At 43.1% G+C, this 23,251-nt stretch overlaps 1 protein-coding gene across 9 annotated transcripts in view; it reads right to left on the reverse strand.

The window, feature by feature from the left end:
* PKNOX2 (PBX/knotted 1 homeobox 2) overlaps positions 1 to 23,251 on the reverse strand; it is a 624,957-nt gene that overhangs the window by 66,552 nt on the left and 535,154 nt on the right. For all 9 annotated transcript variants that reach the window (XM_054005412.1, XM_054005405.1, XM_054005406.1 and 6 more), the window contains 2 exons: positions 3,287 to 3,416; positions 2,291 to 2,388 (listed from right to left, as the gene is read on the reverse strand). In XM_054005412.1, the coding sequence (XP_053861387.1) occupies positions 2,291 to 2,388; positions 3,287 to 3,416 (228 nt within the window). The remainder of the gene's footprint in view (positions 1 to 2,290; positions 2,389 to 3,286; positions 3,417 to 23,251) is intronic.

Genomic DNA, 23,251 nt, shown 5'->3' on the forward strand with positions numbered 1-23,251 from the left:
ATTCTTCATTGTTATGACTCTTTGTTGTTCATGGCATGTTGTCTAAGTGTGTGTTCCACATACATTTCATACAAACGACTTCTGTGGACTGCACAGCACTACAAGATGTTATACGTGTCTGTCTGAGGTTGTAGAAAAGACCTGAATGATATGTTTTTGTATTATCTGGAGAAATAGTGTATGGTCATGTAATTAAAGACTGAGCCAGATTCACCGCTACACTCCAGCTGCTTTGCACCACTGTGATTGATGCAAAGCAGCTGTAAACCTAGCTTAAGTCGCTGCTTAAATGGATTTATAGCTGCTTTCAGGGCCGGCTTTAAGCCGATTCGGCCGATTCCCCGGAATGGGGCCCATGCTTAAGAGGGCCCCGCAATGTCCAGGGCTGCCGGTGGAGCGGGGAAAAAAAAGCCGCATCCTGCTTCTCCCCCCTCCCTCCAGCGCTTGCACCGCCATACAGCTGATCAGCGCAAGCCTGGGAGGGAGGGGTGAGGAGGAGGAATGCGGCGTGCTTGGGGAAGATGCGGGGCCAGGATGGGGATTTGGGGAGGGATCCAATGGGACAGTGAGGGGGCGGGGCTGGGGGCGGGGACAGGGCGGGGATTTGGGGAGGGATCCAACGGGGCAGGGAGGGGGCGGGGACAGGGAGGGGATTTGGGAAGGGATCCAATGGGGCAGGGAGGGGCAGGGCAGGGGCGGAGTTGGGGCGGGGGGGCATGAGACAATTCATGTCCCGGCGTGGGGCCCCGCACCTGCTAAAGCCGGCCCTGGCTGCTTTGCATCATAAGAGTCGTGCAACACAACAGGAGCACTTGGGCGAATCTGTCCCCGTATTTATAATGCATTCAACCAAAGAGGCAGAGTTACAGTTGTGTGAGCAACCTTTAGTTTAACCTCTCTTGACTTTTGCGTGATTAACTGTAATTTTAGCATTAGCTTTATGTAGTATTGTTTGCATTCTGTGTGTATAGTTCTATTTTTTAAAGAGAAAACTAAATAAGGAGCTTTGCTCTCCCAAGCTTCAAAGCTCTGCAACACTGAACTGCCAAAGAGCTCTGGAGGAAGAGAGCTTTATTTCAGTAGAGGGCAGTTCTTATTACCAGACCCTGAACTCTCACACATTAGGCCCTAGCTAGTTCAGGACTCTTGGATGAGGCAGCCCACTGCTAAGCTAATGTAGCTAACCACAGCAGAAGCACATAAATATTTGGGATTCAGATCCTAAAAAGACTTGCTGAAATTTGTATTCATATAGGGCAAGCACAGGACTCCATCATTCTGTCAAATCTATTGCCATAAGGTCAGAGAATAACTTTACTGAATCACCCTGCCCATCAGAAGTGGATTATCATAGAATCATAGAAGGTTAGAGTAGGAAGAAAACCTCAGGAGGTCATCTAGTCCAACCCCCTGCTCAAAGCAGGACCAACCCCAAGTAAATCAGAGCCTTTCTTTGACTTATTTCACACAGGCTGGTCATGAGTCTGCATCTCCTCAATGATGTTCACACGTCAGGGGTCAGTTACTTACTAACAGGGCCGGCTCCAGGGTTTTGGCCACCCCAAGCAGCCAAAACCAAAAAAAAAAAAAAAAGCTGTGATCGTGATCTAAAAAAAGCTATGATCCAGGCAGAGTGAGGGACCGTCCGCCGTATTGCCGCCGAATACCTGGACCTGCCGCCCCTCTCTGGAGCGGCCGCCCCAAGCACCTGCTTGAGAAGTTGGTGCCTGGACCCGGCCCTGCTTACTAAGAAGCCAGAGTGTTAGTGCAGGATCAAACTCAGATCTCCCTTTGACAGCCCATCACACTTGCATTATCCATCGGTCTGGCTGGATGTCCCAGGTCTGATCATGTGTGAGTACATAACCCCCAATCATTTTAATGAGAGCTGTCTGCACTCTGACAGAATGTTTGGCTCCTCATTGCTAAGCATATTGTCAGGAACTGCTGGACCTAAAATCTGCTAAAAGCAGTGGCAGCTGTTTGTAAGTGAGCCTGCCTGTACAATTTAGGTGAGAAAGCAGGAGTGAGTGTGAGAGGGGAGAGAGCACAAGATAGCAAGGAGGGGAGAGTGTGAGAGGAGGGAACGTGAGTTCATGTGCAAAAAGAGTGTGAGAGAAAGCATGTGACAGAGAGAGCAGGAGCTGAGACAGGGCATGAAAGGAGATTGTGGGGGCAGATGGAGATGTGAGAGTAGTGGATGAATGAAAAATGATTAAGCTCTTTCCCTGTAGTTGTTCCCCTTTTAAAACTTTAAAGAAGCCAGGCCTCTTGGTCCCACTCATCTTACCTGTGTGTTCTGGATCTGTATGGCTCCTTGTGGGATTGCTTGGGTTACCACCTGGCCCTGAGATGTTACCATAGTTACAGGCTGGTAAAGGGCTCCACCTGACAAAGATATAGTTCAAAGCAGAGTTTTAGGGAAACAGCTGGTATTTATCACTCCAGGCTGGCCAAGGGGAGGCACATGCACAAGGCCAGTGGTTTCACTGGTCCCAGCTGCAGCTCAGGGTTGTAGTGAGAAGTCAGTTTTGAAAGGAGCATATTAACACTTGTAGCTGAGCTGCACACTGTCCAGCACAAGGATTGGACCAGCTGGACAAAACTGGGTCTAGATCCATTCCTGTAGTTCAAGCAAAGGATCACAGTAAAAGTATGACAAAATAATGTAATTTCCTTCCAAAGGTTCCGGGGCAGCCACAGCCTGGAGTGGCTGCGAGGGGATAGAACTCTCCCATCCTATTTTGGGGATAAGATGACCCCTGGAGCTACAGAATTTGACATTCTGCAAAGCAGAGATGACAGAAGGTTGATGCATCAACACTACGGCTCTGTTTAAAAACGCATCAATTCTGCACTGGATGAATTGATCCTGGGCCACAGATCGGTACCCAAAACAGAACTAGAGTTGCTGAAATAACAGACAATGCCCAGCTCACAAAGAATGGTTCTGAGACAGTAACATGAAAATGAACCTACTGGCTACCAAGGGGCCAGCATGCCGTATTGTGAGCCCTGATCCAAGAAGGTAGAGCTCTCCTTCCGTGCAGTTAATGATCTCAGCTTTAACAGAAAGACAGGTGTTCCCATTTCACAACATTTGAGTCAGAAGACACTTGGATGTGCCAGGTGCTGCCCAGTTCCATGCCATACCTTTCATTTCACAGACATTTGCTCTGCCTGTTCGTACTTCAGAGTTTTTTTTTCTCTTCATCTAAAGAAAAGAACCTAAGCATGCAAAAGATGTGACTAACATGGTCATTGATGTACATTGCACGCCTCCCACCTGACACAACTTGTGAATTGACCGTTGTCATGGAGATGTTCCCCGGCTGCAGCGCTGATGCTGGGACCACAATTCCCTGGGGGTTGTTGGCCACTGCAGTCATCGAGTTCGGAGAATTCTGCAGCAAATCCTAGAGAGACCAACACAAACCTCGGCTTATACAAACATTCCAGACACAATCAGTAGAAACAAGCCTTATTGGGAATTAGCCTTTGATCAAAGGGTTAATTCAATACTAACCCTGTGCTCTTCTGCAGACCCAGATTTTTAGGGATCTCAAAGCATTTTAGAAATATTAATAAACAGAATAAAACATACTTTTTTCCAACAATGAATTTCTGTTGTAAATATTTTGATATTTTTTTCCATGGGAAAACTTCAAAATGAAATAAAACAATATTTTTTCATTTAGATTCAAATTTTTAAAAATGCTTTAGTTCTATCTGAAATTTCATTTCATTTTGATTTTAATTGACATTCACATTTCAATTCAACCTTCAGAAATTAAAACAACCTTTTGAAATTCTGGATTTTTGTTTTCTCCCTTTTTTGCTCCTGAATGGAATAGAATGTCTAGTTATTGGGTTTTTTATTCTTTCCTCTCTTTTTAACATTTCCCCTTTTCTACTTTAACTTTTGAAAATGTCTCCAACTTTGGAAAAGTTACCACGTTAGAAAAATGAACTTTGTTAACTCCTCCCCTCTGTGACTTTTCAAAATTTCCACAACAGGATGAAGTTTTGAAACATTACTGAGTAGAAAAGGGAAAAAATAAAGCAAAAAAAGCCCTACCACAGCTTAGACATTATTTATTAAATTGTGCACAATGCCAAAAAAGGGGGCAAAGGAGGAGAAAAGGGGAAAAACAAATTTGAATTTTCAAAAAATATTTGGTTTTCAGAAAACAAAATGAAACAAATTTCAATTGAAATTTTAAAAATTGCCTTGTTTAGAAACTTCCTTTAAAAATAAATCTGCAAATTTAGTTAAAAACTACCTTTTTCCTGAGGGGTGAGACAGAAACCCAAATTTTCAGTGGGAAAATTTTTTGATCTAAAAAATGTTGACCAGATCTATTAGTGAATGAAGCCTCAATGCCCACTGACAAAGGGCTCTCTTTCTCCACTTTATAGACAGGGAAGCTAATGCAGAGACAGACTAAGTGACTTGCCAAATGGCACACAGCAAAGCCAGGAGAAGAACTCAGATCCTCTCACTTCAAGTTCTTTTTTAAAAACATTTTTCATTAAAAAAGATTTTTTGACAAAACTGTTTTATAATCTTCACTATCCTCAGATTTTTCATTAAAACTTTTTTTGGTTCAGTTCAATTTGAAAACTTTAGAAGGAAATCAAACAATTCTCTTTTTGTTAGGAAATGTTCACTGGTTTATCAATTTTTCATCAAAACAAAAAGTTTCAATGAGGTTTGAAATGAAAACACTCATGTATTCTTAGTGGTTGTCATTGTTTTTGTTTCTCACTCCTTCTCTTCCTTTCCGGGGGAAAGAAAGGGGGAGGAAAAGAAAGGAGAAATAGCCTCCAAAAATTAAACCTTTTGATTTGACTCAAATTACACGGAATCAAAATTTTTCATTTGAAATCTAATCTATTTCTGTTGGATTAAAAATAAAAATGTTCAATACATAGAAAAGAATTGCCACTTTTTGACCAGCTCTCTCAAAGTGTCTGAGATGGATGATGGTTCTCCTAACAATGAGGATTGATTGACTTTCACCTTCTCTGCTGCTTGAGGCTGTTTCTACCCTACAGAGATTATACTGGCATAAGGTGTTGGCATATCTATACCAGCATAACCCTGTAGTGTAGACACAGCCTACACCACCAGAAGGCCTTTTTCTGTCAGTGTAGGAACACCACTTCTCCAAGTGATGGTATCTATGTTGACAGAATCATTCTTCCATTGACATGCCTGCATCTTCATCTAAAAGTTATGGAGACATAATTATGTTGGTCAGGGGTATGTTTTTTTTCACACACCCCCCCCGACTGATGTAGCTATATCAAGCTAACTTTTAAGTGTAGACCAAACCTAACTCTAAAAACCCTTCCCAGGGCTCACCTTGACCTTGAACTAACCCATGTTAAAATATAACTTGCCTTGTCTACACTAGCATTTTAAAATGTGGTAGCTAATGTTTAAAAAAACTACCTTTTATACTAGTTGAGACAGAACCTCAAACTCATCTCTGCCATGATGCCTACAAAAAACTATTGATTATGGCTACACCGATGAGATGAGTTGAGACTGTTCCTTTCCTCTTCCTTCTCTTTCCTGCTTCCCTACTCATACTCACGTCCCCATGCCTGTCCCCCTCCTCTTCACTTTCCCTGTACTCCCAGTTAAAAAACCAGCCAACCAGAAACATGTAACAAACCAAGCCATGCCAATGCCACACTTCCAAGAATAAAGTTTTGCTTCCTTGAAGTTTAAACAAGCTCGGTCTTCCCTAATCTAGAAGTGGAGGCAGTAATCTCCCACACAGGCTGCTCTAAGCCTCCTGAAAGCACATACTGCAACCAACTGCCCCACTATGCTTACGTAATACAACATAGCAATTTTAACAAAATGTTAATTAAACCAATATTCAAACAACATCCCAATTGGCTGGCAAATACAGTGTGTTACAATATAACTTCAACTATGACATTTACTCCAGGGTCCCCACATGAATCGCAACCTGTCCTTTTGCTGATATGTTGTTCCCAATCTCCAACCCTTCATCTGTTTATTGTTTCGTAAACTGCAAACCCTCCATGGCAGGGATTGTCTTGGAAAAATAAGTAAACCTTATCATGCAGAATTTAAGACAATCTCTAATTACTAGGGGTTGGGAGGGTCCTTGCACCTTATTCAAAAGCATCTGGTGCAGACCACTGTTGGAGACAGGGTACTGGACTAAATGGTTCATGATTTTTATCCATACTGGCAGTTCCTGTATTCCTGTGTCTTTTTATCTGTGTTTGTGAAGCATCCAGCAAAACGGGGCCCCAGTCATTAGTGGGGCCTTTGGGAGCTAAATATGTACCTATGGTTATATAGTAATAAAGCTGTCACCTGGCATGTAAGGGCAATAGACAGCTCCTTTCCCCCATCATGGTTGTGATTCTGTATGATTGAAATATGACCTTGGATCCCACTGAGGATTACCTAAAGAAACTACACCATCTGCTAAAAAAACTCCCTGACAAAGCACAGGAACAAATCCGTACAGACACATGCCTAGAACCCCAACCAGGGGTATTCTATTTGCTATCCAAGTTCTATAAACCTGGAAATCCTGGACGCCCCATCATCTCAGGCATTGGCACCCTAACATCAGGATTGTCTGGCTATGTGGACTCTCTCCTCAGGCCCTATGCTACCAGCACTCCCAGCTATCTTTGAGAGACTACTGACTTCCTGAGGAAACTACAATCCATCGGTGATCTTCCAGAAAACACCATCCTGGCCACTATGGATGTAGAAGCCCTCTACACCAATATTCCACACAAAGATGGACTACAAGCTATCAGGAACAGTATCCCCGATAATGTCACAGCTAACCTAGTGGCTGAACTTTGTGACTTTGTCCTCACCCACAACTATTTCACATTTGGGGACAATATATACCTTCAAGTCAGTGGCACTGCTGTGGGTACCCGCATGGCCCCACAGTATGCAAACATTTTCATGGCTGACTTAGAACAACGCTTCCTTAGCTCTCGTCCCCTAACGCCCCTACTCTACTTACGCTACATTGATGACATCTTCATCATCTGGACCCATGGAAAAGAAGCCCTTGAGGAATTCCACCATGATTTCAATAATTTCCATCCCACCAACAACCTCTGCCTAGATCAATCCACACAAGCGGTCCATTTCCTGGACACTACTGTGCTAATAAGCGATGGTCACATAAATACCACCCTATACCGGAAACCTACTGACCGCTATATTTACCTACATGCCTCCAGCTTCCATCCAGGACACACCACACGATCCATTGTCTACAGCCAAGCTCTAAGATACAACCGCATTTGCCTCAATCCCTCAGACAGAGACAAGCATCTACAAGATCTCGATCAAGCATTCTTAAAACTACAATACCCACCTGCTGAAGTGAAAAAAAAACCAGATTGACAGAGCCAGACGAGTACCCAGAAGTCACTTCCTACAAGACAGGCCCAACAAAGAAAATAACAGAACACCACTAGCTGTCACCTTCAGCCCCAACTAAAACCTCTCCAGCGCATCATCAAAGATCTACAACCTATCCTGAAAGATGATCCCTCACTCTCACAGATCTTGGGAGATAGACCTGTCCTCGCTTACAGACAACCCCCCAACCTGAAGCAAATACTCACCAGCAACTACACACCACTGAACAAAAACACGGACCCAGGAACCTATCCTTGCAACAAAGCCCGATGCCAACTCTGCCCACATATCTATTCAAGTGACATCATCATAGGACCTTATCACATCAGCCATGCCATCAGGGGCTCATTCACCTGCACATCTACCAATGTGATATATGCCATCATGTGCCAGCAATGCCCTTCTGCCATGTACATTGGCCAAACCGGACAGTCTCTACGCAAAAGAATTAATGGACACAAATCTGACATCAGGAATCATAACATTCAAAAACCAGTGGGAGAACACTTTAACCTGTCTGGTCATTCAATGACAGACCTGCAGGTGGCAATTTTGCAACAAAATGCTTCAAAAACAGACTCCAACGAGAAAATGCTGAGCTTGAATTGATATGCAAATTAGATACAATCCATTTAGGCTTAATAGAAACTGGGAATGGCTGAGCCATTACAAACATTGAATCTATCTCCCCATGTAAGTACTCTCACACTTCTTATCAAACTCTCTGTACTGGGCTATCTTGATTATTACTTCAAAAGTTTTTTTCCCTCTTACTTAATTGGCCTCTCAGAGTTGGTAAGACAACGCCCACCTTTTCATGCTCTCTGTATGTGTATATATATCTTCTCAATATATGTTCCATTCTATGCATCCGAAGAAGTGGGCTGTAGCCCACGAAAGCTTATGCTCAAATAAATCTGTTAGTCTCTAAGGTGCCACAAGTACTCCTGTTCTTGTTGCTACCACTGTTATTGCGACAAATCTTATACAAAGTATGTCATGTAAGGTATCAATGAAAAAGTTAGAATCTGTCAAATATGATTATCCTGTTTGTATGCCTGTATCACCTTTGTATCTAAAGTTATGAACATTGGCTATGTACCAGTATTTCAAATGTATTTGATCCTGGGGTAACACCCACCACATAAAATCTACATTCAGGCCAGACAGCTTTCTGTTGATGGCCCATCAAGGGCAATTAACTCTCACAGTGGGCCATAAAAGAAACTCATTCCACCCAGTTGGCTCTTCCTGCAGATGCCTTAGCTTCCATGTGGCCAACGGCTTGCTCATGTGAGTCAGCAAGCCATGCGAGGGCATGTGACTTGTTCATGTGACCCTGGACTCCATCTTGTGCCTGTAATTTTCCACAAACCGAGACTGGAAGCTTTGTTTGGGACAGTAAAATTCCATCCACATGGGAGAGGGTATAAAAGACCCTAGAAACATCTCCATTTTGTCTTCATTTCCTGCTTCATTTCTCTGGGTTGGATTGCTAATAAGGAAGCTCTAAACAATGGCTGATGACCACCAAGCTGATTGGGTAATTTCTGGAGAGACTTGCAAACTGCTTCAAACCTGATACAGGTACTTTGCAATGATTGTATGTATATGATTTCCTTAACCATTTTAACTCTCTATTTTCTCTTAAAAATAAACCTTTAGATTTTAGCTATTAAAGGATTGGCAACAGCGGGACTATTGGGTAAGATCTGAGTTATATATTAACCTGGCTATGTCACTGGTCTCTTGAGATCAGAAGAACCCTTTGTTTGATTAAATTGGTTTTCAATAACCACTCATCATAAGCTAGTGTCTGGGTGGTGAAATAAATGCTGGTATTCCTAAGGAGAGTGCATTTTTTACTTCTTGTAGTGAGTCAAAAGTTTACTTTTGTTACTGGCTTGGTATATCTAATGGTAGAATAACCACCAGTTTGGGGTGAGTCTGCCCTATTTCTCAGCAGTTTGTCCTGAATCTGGTATTCTCAGCTGTAACCCACTGAGGCACGGTGACAATGGTGTGTGTGTGTGTATATATATAAAGCAGTTGAAGAGCCTCTTTGCCAATCCCTAGTGCCCTGTGCTCTCATTGTAGGCAACCTTGAAGGTGGGGCTGACCATTTCTTGCTCATACAGATCCAGGCTGCAAACCCCTCATTCACACTGGTAAGCGGTTGTTCTCCAAAGTAGTCCTATTGACTCCACCGATAGCTGCCCACCATTGTGAGTAAGGGATTTACAGTGTAATCCACAGTGTATAAGTAACATCGTCCTTCTAGTCAATTCTAAAACTCAGAAATACATGCTGAACTTCAAGAGCAATACTCAAGTCAACCTTAACTTCGGAGCCACCACAGAGCTCACTTCACCAAGTATTGAAATGCCACTGCCTCTAGTGCGAAGCATGACAGCTGATAAAACAGTGCACAGCCTAGGGCACTATCTGCAAATAACAATGATCAGCATTGTAGAGAAGAAACTGTCTATTAATGGAATGAATGGGTAACAGCTAGGCCCATGTGTAGAGATGCAGGCCTCCTAAGTAGAAACATCCTATTATCAGGGTCTTGAACACTGCATGAAAGTGCAAGGTAATTTCTGCTGAGTCATACTGTCAGGCGCATTCAGCAAGCTCTAACTACAGCATAAGAGCTGGAGCTTCTCTCGGGTCCCATCTTGGTGCTCTCAGCAGGAATAACTGACACCAGACTGAAAATGACTGCTGGAGTCGGAGAGGTATCTACAGTAGGGCTACATGGTATAGCTGTGGAGAGGGTGTCTGGAGTGAACCAGGATGTGGAGCAGAGAGGTTCTGCAGCAAAAATCCTAGCGACAGCCATGCTAGGGAAGAAAGCTTCACTGAAGTTTAGTTTTTGTTACTTAAATGGCATAGATTAATAGAGTCATTGATATTAAGGCCACCATTTTGACCATTGAGTCTGATCTCGTGCATTAGTAGACCATAGAATTTCACCCAGTGATTCCTGCTTTGAGATCATTAACTTCTGGTTGAGCTAGAATGTATTTTTTAGAAGGACACTCATTCTTGATGTAAAGAGTTCTAAGGATGGAACTCCTTGGAAAGCTGCTCTTAGGTCTAGCGAACCACACTGTGGCTGGGGAATGCACAGGCACATAGCAGGGGCCTTGGTGCAGAGTGGTTGATTGAATCTACTTCTCTTTATATCAAAAGTCTAAATCCCTCTTATTCTATCATATCCACCCCATGTGTCATCGCCAAAAAGATCAGTACCTTTAAAGGACTGTCAGCCAAATACTGTGAGCAATACATTTCAATCAAAACTTCTCTGTAATAGCCACAAACACCTTAAAATTAAGGCAATGAAGTAGGAGGGAGAGGATTCTAGGCCCAGATGAGGAAGCAAATTCTGTTCAGAGCTAGCCATGTGGAATCAGGTATGAATCTATTACATTAATTGCATCATTGGGCAGCAAAGACCTTCTAGTATTCAGCACTATCATTACCTGCCTGCTGCAATTTCACTCCTCCGCCCCCCATGACAGCAGCAGTTTCAATGTGAGCTCTCTGCTGAGGAGTTGTTTTCTCACTTCACTCTGAACATGAATCCCACAGGGGGCCTTGCTTTCTCTTTTGCTTTCTGAGGCTGCCAGGGTTACACAATGCCAAGAAGACAATCAGATACACTAAAAATCAGGGATTTTAGATGTGCACATTGATTCCCCCATGCTGTGTCCTCTTGATGCTGACAGACCATTGCCCATAATCATAAAATTCCTTAGCTTGCAGGACAGAGAATTGATCTTGTGTGGACCCTGTAAGGGCAGCAAGGGAGATGATATCTTCTTTTACCCCAGTTCCTGCCTAGAAACACAAAAGGGAACAGCATTTATTCCCATCAGATATAATCTCTGCAATAAAAACATTAAATCTGACCTCTGCAGAACATGTACATCTCAGTTTCACCAGAAGACTCTCAGGCCTGGTCCATACCTAAAACGATATCATTCTACTCTAGGGCAGGGACTTCCTCTTTCTCCTCCCCCTGCAGAGCTGTCTAGCAGCTATCCAGCCAGCCCAGCAATACAGAGAGTGAGCTCTGCATGCACAAGTCTGCAGGGGGAGCAGCCTAGAGTACACTATAGCAGCCAAGATATTGATGCCCCAGGAAGACAGAAAAGCTCAAGGGAGTGAGCAGGAGTGAGAGGAAGAAAGGAGAGGAGAGAAATTTCAGGGAAGAAGGAGTGAGCAAGGAGGAGGTGGGGATTTGAGGGCATAACAAAAAAGCCAGAGAGGAGATGGGGAAACTTGAAGGGAAAAGGGGAGGCAGTGATGGAAGGGAGAAAAGTGAGGGAGGTTTGATGTTGTGGTGGGGGATTGATGGGTTTATGACTAGAGATTCATGCAAGTACTGTAATGCATATTCATCTAATATAGAAATTAAGACACCATAACATTTACATAAAATCTCTAGGTGCCCAGACTTACAGCCCTGATAAGTAATGTCTGATACCTGGCCAGGATTCACAATGTGATGGAGAGACTGCTGAGATTCATCAAGCCCTTGGATCGCTACCCCTTCCTGCTTCTCCTTGTGGGCACCAACGATACTGCCAAGAATGACCTTGAGCGGATCACTGCAGACTATGTGGCTCTGAGAAGACTGATAAAGAAATTTGAGACACAATTGGAGTTCTAGTCCATCATCCCTGTGGAAGGAAAAGGCCTGGATAGAGACCATCGAATCGTGGAAGTCAACGAATGGAAACTGAGGTGGTGTTCGAGAGAAGGCTTTGTATTCTTTGACCATGGGATGGTGTTCCAAGAAGGAGGAGTGTTAGGCAGAGATGGGCTCCATGATACGAAGAGAGGGAACAGCATCTTCGCAAGCAGGCTGGCTAACCTAGTGAGGAGGGCTTTAAACTAGGTTCACCGGGGGAAGGAGACTAAAGCCGTGAGGTAAGTGGGGAAGTGGGATACCGGGAGAAAGAACAAGCAGGAGAGCACAAGAGGGGAGGACTCCTGTCTCATACTGAGAAAGCAGGATGATCAGCGAGTTATCTTAAGTGCCTATACACAAATGCAAGAAGTCTGGGAAACAAGCAGGGAGAACTGGAAGTCCTGGCACAGTCAAGGAATTATGATGTGATTGGAATAACAGAGACTTGGTGGGATAACTCACATGACTGGAGTACTGTCATGGATGGATATAAACTGTTCAGGAAGGACAGACAGGGCAGAATAGGTGGGGAAGTTGCATTGTATGTAAGAGAGCAGTATGACTGCTCAGAGCTCTGGTATGAAACTTCAGAAAAACCTGAGAGTCTCTGGATTAAGTTTGGAAGTGTGAGCAACAAGGGTGATGTCATGGTTGGAGTCTGCTATAGACCACCAGACCAGGGGAATGAGGTGAATGATGTTTTCTTCCGGCAACTACCAGAAACTTGATCACAGGCCCTGGTTCTCATGGGAGACTTCAATCACCCTGATATCTGCTGGGAGAGCAATACAGTGGTGCACAAACAATCCAGGAAGTGTTTGGAAAGTGTAGGGGACAATTTCCTCTTCTAGACCTGCTGCTCACAAACAGGGAAGAATTAGTAGGGGAAGCAAAAGTGGATGGGAACCTGAGAGGCAGTGACCATGAGATGGTCGAGTTCAGGATCCTGACACAAGGAAGAAAGGAGAGCAGCAGAATACGGACCCTGGACTTCAGAAAAGCAAACTTCGACTCCCTCACGGAACTGATGGGCAGGATCCCCTGGGAGAATAACATGAGGGGGAAAGGAGTCCAGGAGAGCTGGATGTATTTTAAAGAATCCTTATTGAGGTTGCAAGAACAAACCATCCCAATGTGTAGAAAGAACAGTAAATATGGCAGGTGACCAGCTTGGCTTAACAGTGAAATCCTTGCTGATCTTAAACACAAAAAAGAAGCTTACAAGAAGTGGAAGCTTGGACAAATGACCAGGGAGGAGTATAAAAATATTGCTCAGGCATGCAGGACTGAAATCAGGAAGGCCAAATCACAGTTGGAGTTGCAGCTAGCAAGAGATGTTAAGAGTAACAAGAAGAGTTTTTTCAGGTATGTTAGCAACAAGAAGAAAGTCAAGGAAAGTGTGGGCCCCTTACTGAATGAGGGAGGCCAACCTAGTGACAGTGGATGTGGAAAAAGCTAATGTACTCAATGCTTTTTTTGCCTCTGTCTTCACGAACAAGGTCAGCTCCCAGACTGCTGCACTGGGCAGCACAACATGGGGAGAAGGTGACCAGCCCTCTGTGGAGAAAGAAGTGGTTCAGGACTATTTAGAAAAGCTGGATGAGCCCAAGTCCATGGGGCCAGATGCGCTGCATCTGAGGATACTAAAGAGCCATTGGCCATTATCTTTGAAAACTCATGATGATCGGGGAAGGTCCCGGATGACTGAAAAAAGGCTAATATAGTGCCCATCTTTAAAAAAGGGAAGAAGGAGGATCTGGGAAAGTACAGGCCAGTCAGCCTCACCTCAGTCCCTGGAAAAATCATGGAGCAGGTCCTCAAGGAATCAATTCTGAAGCACTTAGAGGAGAGGAAAGTGATCAGGAACAGTCAGCATGGATTTAACAATGGCAAGTCATGCCTGACTAACCTAATTTCCTTCTATGATGAGATAACTGGCTCTGTGGATGAGGGGAAAGCAGTGGATGTGTTATTTCTTGACTTTAGCAAAGCTTTTGATATGGTCTCTCACAGTATTCTTGGCAGCAAGTTAAAGAAGTATGGGCTGGATGAATGGACTATAAGGTGGATAGAAAGCTGGCTAGATCATCAGGCTCAACGGGTAGTGATCAATGGCTCCATGTCTACATGGCAGCCGGTATCAAGTGGAGTGCCCCAGGGGTCGGTCCTGGTTTTGTTCAATATCTTCATCAATGATTTAGATAATGGCATAGAGAGTACACTTATAAAGTTTGCGGATGATACCAAGCTGGGAGGGGTTGCAAATACTTTGGAGGGTAGGATTAAAATTCAAAATGATCTGGACAAACTGGGGAAATGGTCTGAAGTAAATAGGATGAAATTCAATAAGGACAAAAGCACAGTATTCCACTTCGGAAGGAACAATCAGTTGCATACATACAAAATAGGAAATGACTGCCTAGGAAGGAGTACTGCGGAAAGGGATCTGGGGGTCATAGTGGACCACAAGCTAAATTGGAGTCAACAGTGTAACATTGTTGCAAAATAAGTGAAGATCATTCTGGGATGTATTAGCAGGAGTGTTGTAGGCAAGACACTTGAAGTAATTCTTCTGCTCTACTCCATGCTGATTAGGCCTCAACTGAAGTATTGTGTCCAGTTCCGGGTGCCACATTTCAGGAAAGATGTGGTCAAACTAGAGAAAGTTCAGAGAAGAGCAACAAAAACGATTAAAGATCTAGAAAACATGACCTATGAGGGAAGATTGAAAAAACTGGGTTTGTTTAGTCTGGAAAAGAGAAGACTGAGAGGGGACATAACAGTTAAGTACATAAAAGGTTGTTACAAGGAGGAGGGAGAAGAATTGTTCTTCTTAACCTCTAAGGATATGACAAGAAGCAATGGGCTTAAACTGCAGCAAGGGAGGTTTAGGTTGGACATTAGGAAAAACTTCCTCTCAGGGTGGTTAAGCACTGAAATAAACTGCCAAGGGAGATTGTGGAATCTCCATCGTTGGAGATTTTTCAGAGCAAGTTAGACAAACCAGGGATGATCTAGATAATACTTAGTCCTCCCATGAATGCAGGGGACTGGACTAGATGACCTCTTGAGGTCCCTTCCAGTCCTATGATTCTATGATTCTATTTGCAGGAGTTCCATAGGTCAAATAGAAAAGGCTGTTTCCAATGTGCATCCCAGGCCAGATGACATTTGCAGTCAATGTGAAGGCAAAGACTATTGGAGCTGGAATTACCTAAGCAGAGGGAATCCACAACAAAGAAAATGTAGAAGTTGCTGATGAACTAGTGGCACCATCAGCAACTATTAGAAGGGGTCATATGAAGAGTTGCTAAGTACCTATTACTATGTATCTGGACACATCGACAGCCGGAAAACTAAAATGCCGTTGGACTCAGAATTTGAAACCAGTGTGAGCAGTGCTGAAAGGGAAGAAAATTTGCAATGCAAGAGTTAAAAATGGATTAATCTTCCGAAACGTCACACTGTAGGCCTTGCTGGAGCTCTAGGCATAACTAACAGTGTGAACCAAAGACTGTGAACCAGAGGAGGCCCGGTCTTGGAAAAACAACAGCACACTAGGTTTTGGCTAACCAAATAAGCACATTCTTGGTCAGACAGGTTGGTACAAGAACACCCAGAGTTCTCAAGTAATTAGCTAAATACATTCTTAAGAAATGGTACAAGAACACACTGACCCCTCATAAGATAAGGATGGTATGACAGGGTAATGGATAAGGATGTTTTGTTTGAACTAGCAGATACAGAGTGTAGGGTTGGTAACTAACAACGTCTGAAATGTAATATGTAACTTGTTTGTATCAATGTATACAAGGAGAAGTCATAGGAGGGATACGGGCTGGAGGAATGGACTATATCTATAAAATGGATAGAAAGCTGGCTAGATCGTCGGGCTCAACAGGTAGTGATCAATGGCTCCATGTCTAGTTGGTAGCTAGTATCAAGCAGAGTGCTCCATGGGTTGCTCCTGGGGCCAGTTTTGTTCAATATCTTCATTAATGATCTGGAGGATGGCATGGACTGCACCCTCAGCAAGTTTGCAGATGACACTAAACTGGGAGGAGTGGTAGATATGCAGGAGGGTAGGGATAGGATACAGAGGGACCTAGACAAATTAGAGGATTGGGCCAAAAGAAATCTGATGAGGTTCAACAAGGACAAGTGCAGAGTCCTGCCCTTAGAACGGAAGAATCCCATGCACTGTTACAAAATAGGGATTGAGCGCCTAGGCAGCAGTTCTGCAAAAAAGGACCTAGGGGTAACAGTGGATGAGAAACTGGATATGAGTCAACAGTGTGTCCTTGTTGCCAAGAAAGCTAGCGACATTTTGGGCTGTATAAGTAGGGGCATTGCCAGCAGATAGAGGGACGTGATCATTCCCCTCTATTCAACATTGGTGAGGCCTCATCTGGAGTGCTGTGTCCAGTTTTGGGCCCCACACTACAAGAAGGCTGTGGAAAAATTGGAAAGAGTCCAGTGGAGGGCAACAAAAATGATTAGGGGGCTGGAGCACATGACTTATGAGGAGAGGCTGAGGGAACTTGGATTGTTTAGTTTGCAGAAGAGAAAACTGAGGGGGGATTTGATAGCTGCTTTCAACTACCTGAATGGGAGTTCCAAAGAGGATGGATCTAGACTGTTCTCAGTGGTAGGAGATGACAGAACAAGGAGTAATGGGTCTTAAGTTGCAGTGGGGGAGGTTTAAGTTGCATATCAGGAGAAACTTTTTCACTAGGAGGGTAGTGAAACACTGGAATGGGTTACCTAGGGACGTGGTGGAATCTCCTTCCTTAGAGATTTTTAAGGTCAGGCTTGACGAAGCCCTGCCTGGGATGATTTAGTTGGGGATTGGTCCTGCTTTGAGCAGGGAGTTGGACTAGATGACCTCCTGAGGTCCCTTCCAACCCTGATATTCTATGACTCTATGACATCTTTGCCTAGTCTAGGGGGCACTCTCCTGGTGTGCTGATTGAGCTGGTACAATTGTCATGGACATACAGGTGTTAGTGTATCTGTAACCACAGAAGCAGCACTGTAGTATTGTTCTTTGTCAATAATAAACCTGGTTGAGCGCCTTTGCCACCAAGCTGAGTCTGTGGTCTTTCTTCATGAGTAACACTGAGGTCTGTTGAACCACCAGGCTGCGCTCTCTTCTCGTGCAGCTAACACCAGAGCTCCAAGGACAGGTCCACTGAGCAGCTGTAACAGTGTAACAGCCTTAATAGCGTTGCCACAGCAATGACATTCCACAGCACTTAACAACACTGATGATTCCGACCACTGATAGGGTAAGTGGCAAGCTGACTGCTGTATGGGTCATGACCTCAGATGGCAGAAAACTGTGAGCTGGGGCTCCCCCTCTCCTCCACAGATCTCCAGAAGCTTTGATAAGGTTTGGATGCTCTGGGTAATGAAAAAAATGGTCCATGCGAGTTTAAAAAAGAGTGTGGGGAAACAGGGACTAGAATCTGTAAGGCTAAGGCAGAGAGTGTAGCCTTGAAAAATAATAAGAATAATAAATGTAGAATATTGCAAACTATGGCCATGACTGTTAGACGGTTAAGACAACACACCACAAAACTGACTGGGCAAATAACAAAAACAAAAAGAGAGTTAAGAGAAGCAATCAAGCCATGGAAGGCTCCAACTCTCCTGGAAGGGCAACAAGCAGTCCAGAGACATGATACATTACAGCAAGCACAAGAACAGAATAGAATATTGGAAATAGCTGTAGAGAATTTGCAAAAAAAAGTGCCAGCCCCTGTTATAAATCTTGTTGGGCAACAACAGGCTTCGGGTACTTATATAGCACCTGAAGAATGGGGACAGAAATAGAAAAAGGTGGCCCTAGCAAAATTAAAAGATGGAACATGAGATGATTGGAATGGGGACATTGGGAATGACCCAGACCAAGAGCCATCAAGCTGTCTCTGTGCATGGGTCACCACATTGCCACCACCACCGTATGATAAAAGCTACATTCTGGTAAAACCTAAATTGAGACCTAGACTGTTGCCTGCTGGAATGGGAAGAGTAAGTGCACAGGAGGGAGAAGTAGCAAACAATACTTTCACTAGATTGGTAAATCAGATGAAGGAGAAAATGGAACCATTCACAGACAGGGCTGGATTTACACGTTAGGTACCCTGAGGCACAGCAACTTCAGCACTCCCCTGCCTACAGCTGACCGTGTTGCACACAGTTTTAGAGAGATAAGGTGCCCCTAGGATGCCAGCGCCCCTGGGCACATGCCTACTGTGCCTAATTGGAAATCCGGCCCTGTTCACAGAGCACATTAGGAAATGGGAGCTACGACTTGATGGCTGGGGAGTGGATTAAAAAAGAATTTCAAAGTGAAAAGTGAAGAGTGAGCAGGTTACACCTAGAATTCATGCATTAATGCATGGAGTTGCCCAGAAATGGTTAACTGCAGCAGTGAAGGACAATCCTGCAATCCATTTGGCATGCAGACAAAAGCAACAGGAACAAATTCAGGTTTTCCAAAAAAAGGTAAATAACAACCCCCACTTTCCTCTCAGGGCCAGGATGAAAACTAGGGGTATGGGTTCCCAGCCCTCTGCTTTAACCTATGGAGCCCCACTCCTCGTTCAGAGCTAATAATATAACCTTCTTTCTCAAATAGTTATATATCAGTTAAATTTTCCTTTATATCCTCTCCGTTTGCAAAACTCGCTGCTGCTACATCACAGAGTTAATCTCTTGGCTCAGGTCTCCTTCCCTTCCTAGATTGCTCTTCTCCCCTCTCCCACTCTTCCCCCAACCTCTCCTCATTTCTGCTCTCTGTTTTAAAAGTTAAAAGCTGTAGTTATTACAGAAACCTGCATCACAGGAAAAAGATGAAGGAACTGGAAAAAAAGAAAAAATAAAAAACCTAAGGTAAAAACGTTACTTTAAATAAGCCCAGTAAATTAATCATTTTAACCTTTCAGGAATGCAACAGCTGGAACTATTCCTAACTTTCTAGAAGATATGGTTGCCAAGCAACAGAAATGTTAGCTCTTCTTCTAATCCTAGCCATTAATTACTATATGAAACACAAGTTTTTCTTATTTCCATATAGCAGCATTTTTAAAATAAAAGGAATATAAAGTAATGGAAACTGCTTTAGGTTAACTAAATTAATACAACAAAGTGGGCAAATGTGGATTTTTATCAATTCTTATTAAAAGTTTTAAATAGGTAATCATTTGCTTATTTAAATATTTAACTCTTTTGCTCACCTGTCTGTTTTCTAAAATGCATTGCTTTAATAACTTTAAGCTCTTAAAGCCTTATTTTATATAGTTATAAATACAATTCTGGTGCCATTCGTCTTTAATTGTAAATTTGTCCTATGTGTCATATATGTTGTGCTGTGTCGTTGTATGTTGTGTCTGTCATGTAAATACTACTTTTGTTTTTACTCTGTTGCAACAAAAGTCAATTTTATATTTTTTAAAATATAAGTGTTCCCACAACATGTTAATATTATGGTTGGGGTATAACCATCATAATATTATTAATAACCAATTTTTGTTGCAAAGCTCAAAAAGGCCTCAGTTTTAAATGTATTTACATATATTTTGCCTCAACAAATAATGCATTTGCAAATGAAAACAATTCTCTTTTATCAATCACAGGTTTTTTTATTCAAAGGAAAAATGTAAGGGGACACCTCAACATTAGTGCAAAAGTAATATTAATAAAATGTCAATTTCTTGTTTGCGCCTTTACTAAATATTAACATATAGTTATAGGAATGTTATAGCAAAAATCTTAAAAAAGATAATATATACCGGGGTGGCCAAATTTACTGACCCTGTGTTCAAGAGCCACATGATACACACAACCTGCATTTTTAAAAATATTAACATCCTACGTACTGTATCACGGCTAATTACTGCTAGAGCTAAAGGTCTTGTGGGTCTCCATCCTGGTTGTAAATCTTTGGAAATCTGGTTCAGATGTTATCAATGTGGATGTTGATTTGTAAGGACTGAATGATGTTTCAATTTTATGAACTTCATCATGGAGTACAGAGATTCACAGCAGTATGTTGTGCCAAAAATTGAAATGAGTCGCACACTAATCTTCTTGAGTTGAGGCTACTTTGTTCCTGGCACTTGCTTCCAGAACTTGATTGTAGACTGTGATATATGCATCATCTTTAGAGCCTGATCAACCATGAATGGGTTTACAAGAAAGGTAAAGCAGGATTTCAGCTTCTGCAAGTCTTCAAACCTGGCCTGAAAGTCATCAGTCCTTGTAATTTACCTCTGTTTTCCTCGAGTTTGTGATTTTCTACTTTGATTTCAAGGAATGTGTTTACCCTACTCTTGAAACAGGGAAAGTGGTTGAAGTCTTTTGACACTATATCTGTTTCCAGAAGCTTTAACTTGTTCTGGAAGCTGAAGACTGTCTGAGTAAGATCAGAAATAATCTTATCCTTCCCTTGGAGTGCCAAATTGAGAGTTTGCAGATAATGCATAATATCAGTGCATCCATTGCTCATCTTTCAGTGTGGATAAGACTTTTCCTTTTCTTCAAGGAAAGCACTGATAGGCTCCAACAGTGTAGTAACTAATTACAAGAAGTTTTTATATGAAGGCCTCATTTGTGATGTCACCATTCCAAATTCCTGTTTTACTCCTCATAGACAAAGCACTGTGGGACACACTGTAATAGTGCCTATCCCAGTTGTTCAAAATGAATCGAAGACCACACCTCTCAACTAAAGTCCTGGACCTAATATTCTCAGGCCCACTATATGGGACTAAGAACAATTGGAAAAAGAAAACTGTCCACAGGTCGTATGAGGGAATGTGCAGACCATTTGACACATGGGGCATGAATGTATGGATGAGTAAAGCGAAATGGCCAAGAAACAGTGTTTAGCCCATGGGGTCATTTTCAGTGAATACATTATGCTTTTCTGGTATGATGGGTAAACATCCTCCCCCTAAAAAGACAAAAAGATGGGGAATGTAGGCCTTGCTGGAGCCCCAGGCATAACGAATAGTGTGAACCAAAAGCTGTGAACCAGAGTAGGCCTGGCCTTGGCAAAATAACAACACACTAGGTATTTACTAGCCAAGTAAGCACATTCCTGACCGGAGAGGTTGGTAGAAGAGCGCCCAGAATTCTCAAGTAACTACATAAATACATTCTTAAAGAAAGTAAAAGAACACACTGATCCCTCGTAAGATAAGGATGGGATGACAGGATATTGGATAAAGATGTTTTGTTCAAACTAGCAGGTACAAGATGTAGGGTTGGTAACTAACAACTTCTGGAGTGTAATATGTTTGTATTAGTGTATAAAAGGAGAAATCATAGGAGGGGCATCTTTGTCCAGCCTAGGGCAGGGTGTCCTGGTGTGCTGACTGAGCTGGTTCCATTGTCACAGGCATACCTGTGTTAGTGTCCCTGTAACCATGGAGCCAGGGCGCTAGTGCCATGCGTCGTTGACAATAAGCCTGGCAGAACATCTTCACCACCAAGCCGAGCTTGTGATCTTTCTTTGAGTAACATCAATGTCTGCTGAATTAGCTGCACGAGCAGAGAGCACAGCCTGCTAACACTGGAGCTCCAAGAACAGACGCACTGAGCAGCTGTTACAGCTTAGCAACCTTAACAGCATTGCCACAGCAACGACATTACACAGCACTTAACAACACAGACAACAGGAGAAATTCAGCTTCCACTGAACTTGGTCACTACAGCAAAAGTCTATTTAGTATTCCAGTATTTCTAGTGCTGTTATATTGGGAGTGGATTTTATCTGAAGGCATCACAAGAACTCCTGCGGTATTAATAGAACAAACCTGTTCCTGGAAAATGGGAAATATTCAGATACCCCTGCTGGATGTGGGTAGGAAGAAGCATGGAGCCTGCAGGGAGGAACAAATTTTGGAGCCCCCCCATGACCCCAGGACAAGAACGATGAATGTCATGAACCTGTGGTGCTTTTGGAATAAAGTTGTGGCAAAACCAGGTCATCACACAATAATACCCTAGAATAAAGGACTGCTTCACTGAACCTATGGGAATGTTTGAAGCTATGGATATCCGGTCAGAATTGTGTTTAGCAGAGCTCTGTTTCAAGTTGGACCAAAAGGGGAGTTTTGGGTAAGAGAAATAAATGTGAGTGACCAGGAGATGCAGGTAGTGAAAATTCAGATCTTGGGGACAGTGTCCAATGTAGCTGGTATCTCAAAGACTCTCACATGTGCAGTGGTCAAGAGCTATGATGCAACCCAATCAGAAAAAGAGCTAGGGGTTAACTTAACAGAAGCATCCATACAAGGCAATGACAGGAAGCAATTAGAACAGCTGCTCTTATTGTATACTAGTACGGTCCCCAAGAATAATGAAGAACTTGGGAGATATGATCATGTGCAACATTGGATTGTGCTTAAGCCAGAGAGAATTCCTGTGAGGCATTCCCCATGTTAGAGTCCCCTGCGGTATCTGGTTGCATTGAAAGAGAAGCTAAATTATTTGCTGTAGGATGGCCAGATGGATATCTGGAAAATATCAGATAAGAGTCACCTGAGAATCAAGAAAGAATTGCTTTTCTGACACCATATGGGTTAGAATCATAGAAGATTAGGGTTGGAAGAGACTTCAGGAAGTCATCTAATCCAACTCCCTGCTCAAAGCAGGACCAACACCAACTAAATCATCCCAGCCAGGGCTTTGTCAAGCCGGGCCTTAAAAACCTCTAAGGATGGAGATTCCACCACCTCCTTAGGTAACCCATTCCAGTGCTTCACCACCCTCCTAGTGAAATACTGTTTCCTAATATCCAACCTAGACCTCCCCCACTGCAACTTGAGACCATTGCTCCTTGTTCTTTCATCTGCCACCACTGAGAACAGCCGAGCTCCATCCTCTTTGGAAACCCCCTTCAGGTAGTTGAAGGCTGCTATCAAATCCCCCCTCACTCTTCTTTTCTGCAAACTAAATCAGCCCAGTTCCCTCAGCCTCCCCATGTAAGTCATGTGCTCCAGCCCCCTAATCATTTTCATTGCCCTCTGCTGGACTCTCTCCAATTTGTCCACATCCTTTCTGTAGTGGGGGGCCCAAAACTGGACACAATA

The sequence above is a fragment of the Malaclemys terrapin genome, chromosome 15, assembly GCF_027887155.1.
Source record: "Malaclemys terrapin pileata isolate rMalTer1 chromosome 15, rMalTer1.hap1, whole genome shotgun sequence".
In the NCBI taxonomy this organism is placed as follows: domain Eukaryota; kingdom Metazoa; phylum Chordata; order Testudines; family Emydidae; genus Malaclemys; species Malaclemys terrapin.